The following is a 3,569-nucleotide window of genomic DNA, read 5'->3' on the forward strand; positions in this document are numbered from 1 at the left end:
AGGGATTTTCTCTGTCATCACTGAGTTGTCCCCCGTGACTGTTCAAAGCAAACAGTGGACACTCAGGAAATGTTCAGTGAATGATTGATTGAATGAGCGGATGAAGGAACTTGTCTCTTTCTCAACGGCTTTCCCTGCTCCCGGGTAAACGTACTGTCTGTTGTCTTTGGCTTTCAGACTGGTCAAGCCCCGCGGCCCAGCAGCTCTCAGGAATAACACAGACCTGCGCCACCAAGTCCCAGGGGATGGTATGGAAAGGGGGCGGGGTGCCTGGAAGGGAAGAGGACTCTGATCCTGGGGTGGCCTCTGAAGATTTATCAGGCCCCAGCCACGCCCTCTGGGAGGTCCCAGAGTTGGGTCTAGCCCTTCTGTGGGGGCTCTGAGGGCTGCTCGGTCCCTGGGTCCTCTCGCTGCTTCGGGGAGCATGGGAGCGGCTTGTAATCGGGTGTCCCGTTGCCTCAGCCTTTTACTTCCTACCTGGGTGATCATTTTCCTTTTTCCCTTGTGAAGGTGGCCTTGTTGGCCACAGGGAGAATAAATTTCAGCTGAGGCCGTGCCTACCCCATGACACCGAGTATAAAATGATGCTCCTCTTTTTCAGGACAAGGTGGCCTACTTCTCCTATCCATTCTCATTGGAGGCCTCCTTCCTCCATGAGGACGAATCAGCCGGTGAGTATCTCAGCTGCTGATCCCGGGCTCAGGTCTCTGGGGCGGTGCCCCCTCCGGGTGAGGCCTCCTGTGACCTGCCGCTTCTCTCACTCGCCCACAGAGGCTCTCCCGACGTGGCCTGTGCTCTACTGCGAGGTCCTCTCGCTGGACTTCTGGCAGAGGTACCGTGTGGAAGGCTACGGGGCTGTGGTGCTGCCCGCCACCCCAGGTGACCTCTCGTCCCATGCCCTGGCTCCTAAGAACAAGGCTGACACCTCCCAAAGATCCACCCGCTTCCAGGGAGAAGGGGGGTGGTTAGGAACTAGAAGCAGTTAACATGCAGGATTCCTGGCTCCCGTTGAGGAAGGGTCCCCCTTCATTTGAGACAACTGAGCGGGAAGTGCACCTCGCAGGGAAGCGGAGCAGCCCGAGTGTGTCTGGACTCTGCTCAGTGCTCCTCTGACTGGATTGCAGCCCCGAGGGAGAAGCTGCCGGGCAGAGCGGATCAGCCTTCCTTTTACCTCATGGTGTGCCGGACATTGTGCGCTGTGCTTCTCCTTAGTTCTCCCAACTGCTCTGTGAGGCGTAGGTGTCACTTCCATTGGCCTAGATGGGAATGAGGCTCAGAGGTTAAGACACTGAACCTGGGCACACAGGTATTAATGGGCAGGGCTGAGTTTGAGTTTCTGCCCGATTGATTCCCCATCGGTGCCCTAAACTGCTACCCTGACCATCTGCACCAGAGGTCAGACTGTCACCAGGACAGGTGTGGTGGTGGTGACTAGGCCAGTGCCATCGCTGGGGAGTCGGCAAGGGACCACGCGCCCTTTCTGGGCCGGGCCTCATTTTCCTCCTGCGCAGGCTCGCACACCCTGACGGTGCCCACGTGGAGACCCATGGAGCTGGGCACGGTGGCCGAGCTGCGGAGGTTTTTCATCGGCGGGTCTCTGGAACTGGAGGACCTCTCCTATGTGCGGGTTCCAGGAACCTTCAAGGTGATTTCTGTCTCTGGGCAGACTTCATGCTGAGAACTTAGGTTCCTGTTTCATCTGTAGCAGGTGGGGTCCGGGTTAGGGCCCTTAATTGTTCGTGGCTTCCTTATTCCTGAGCCCCTGCCTTCCTGCTGCTTCAGCTGGAAGTCACAGCCACAATCTGAGCCAGGTACAGATGTCACACTGCTCTCGTAGGAGGACTCTGGGAAGAAGCAGGCTCCAGATTCCCGGCCCCATCACACTAACCAGCCCCTCCTCCCAGCCCATCGCTGAGGCCTGGATAACCAGGCCTGGGCATGAGGTTGGCCCCTGCTTTACGGTTGGGAGCCCAGTGTTAGCCTGAGGTGCTGGAGTCCGGTGCTGGAATGGGAGTAGGAGTGAGGCCGGCATGGGGTCCAGAGACTGGAGACCTGATGCGTCTAACTGTGCCACAGGGGGAGCGTCTGAGCCGCTTTGGGCTCCGCACAGAGACCACGGGTAGTGTCACCTTCCGCTTGCACTGTCTGCAGCAGTCCAGGTAAGTGACCCGGCCCTGGGGCTGGCTCGCTATCCCGGGGGGCTGGCGAGCAGCCTGGGCCATGTGGCACGCTCCCCTGCAGGGCCTTCATGGAGTCCAGTGCTCTCCGGAGAAGGATGCGGAGCGTGTTGGACCGTCTGGGAGGATTTAGCCAGCAGAGTTCCATTCACAATGTGCTGGGTAGGTTCCCCCCGTCCTCCCAGCTGGCCACCCAGGGCCGGCATGGGCCCTGTTCCTCCCCACACCATGGCAGCTGACCACTGTGTTTGCTCCCCTCACAGAGGCTTTCCGCCGCGCCCGGCGCCGCATGCAGGAGGCCCGAGAGAGCCTCCCCCAGGACCTCGGGAGCCCCTCGGGAACCATGGTCTCTTAGCCATGCCCCTCCGGCCAGAGGACACAAGCGATAGCTAAGGCCGGTGCTCTCCCTCCTCCTCACCTTCCTTACTAGAGACCAGCTGAGAACCAGAAGAGCAGAGAAATTATCAGGCCAGCCCCTCTGCCTAGTCTTCTGCAGGGTCTTCTCCCCGCCGTGTGGCAGTAAAGCCCGAGACCCTGAGGCCCCATATTCATATGTCGGCTACTGCAAGTGGGCATCGCCACGGACATTTTTTTTTTTTTTTTGGTTTGAGTCTAATTTGGGGAAACCAAACTAGTAAGCTCTTTCCTCGGCACAGCTCCTCTGGCTCGTCTCACAGTCTCAGTAGCAATGGGCTGCAGGTGCCTCCTCTACAACCTCAAGAAAGGAGGCTCCAGAAAGAAGGAAAGTGAGGGACCTTAGATCCCCAGCCCCGGAATCTCAGCCTCTTCTCTCCAGGGTGGCCTCGTCCTGCTGCTCGAGGCTTGTTTGCGATACAACTATTTCGGGAGCAAATGAAGGCTGAAGGCGGGGCCCAGTCCTCAGCTAGCTGGGTGGTATCTTTTATTGTGTTTTTTATGCATAAAAGCTCATTATACTGACTGACGTCCTGTCGGCTGTTTCTCTGCTCAGGTCGCTGGCATGGTTGGGGTATTCCCCTTACTAGCAAGGCCCGTGTGCTGCCACCCTTCCCCCTTTCTGCCCTTTTCCACCCCGGAGTGTTTCTTCTGACTCTCGTCACTCCGCCCCCAGAAGAGGCTTAGAGGTTAGTGCCGGCTGTGGTGTCTTATCAGCAAAGCGTGGGCCTGGGGTCACGCCCTCCCCAGCCCAAGGCAGAGACCAGCCCCTGCCCTCAGCAGTGTTTTATTGGCAGAAGCAGAGCATGTCACCCAGCCTGCAGGCTCCCGAGGACTCGGGGTGGCTGGAGGCAGGGACTAGGTGGTGGGAAATAGAAGAAAGTGGCTGGAAACCCTCCTGGTGACTTCTTGCGTAGGCCTCACGACCTCCTTGCTTGGCTCCCAAGGCAGGCGGGCTCATTGCTGCTAGACACCCTA

The 3,569-nt window shown here is 58.6% G+C and overlaps 1 protein-coding gene across 1 annotated transcript in view; it reads left to right on the top strand.

The window, feature by feature from the left end:
* The window catches only part of MKS1 (Meckel syndrome, type 1), an 11,217-nt gene extending 8,101 nt beyond the window's left edge, over positions 1–3,116 (top strand). Inside the window, exons 12-18 of the mRNA XM_006756207.2 lie at positions 178–248; positions 602–671; positions 772–879; positions 1,512–1,645; positions 2,077–2,159; positions 2,242–2,339; positions 2,441–3,116. Of these exons, the coding sequence (XP_006756270.1) occupies positions 178–248; positions 602–671; positions 772–879; positions 1,512–1,645; positions 2,077–2,159; positions 2,242–2,339; positions 2,441–2,532 (656 nt within the window). The 3' untranslated portion in view covers positions 2,533–3,116. The remainder of the gene's footprint in view (positions 1–177; positions 249–601; positions 672–771; positions 880–1,511; positions 1,646–2,076; positions 2,160–2,241; positions 2,340–2,440) is intronic.
* Positions 3,117–3,569: the final 453 nt, after the last annotated feature.

The sequence above is a fragment of the Myotis davidii genome, unplaced genomic scaffold (assembly GCF_000327345.1).
Source record: "Myotis davidii unplaced genomic scaffold, ASM32734v1 scaffold993, whole genome shotgun sequence".
In the NCBI taxonomy this organism is placed as follows: Eukaryota; Metazoa; Chordata; class Mammalia; order Chiroptera; family Vespertilionidae; genus Myotis; species Myotis davidii.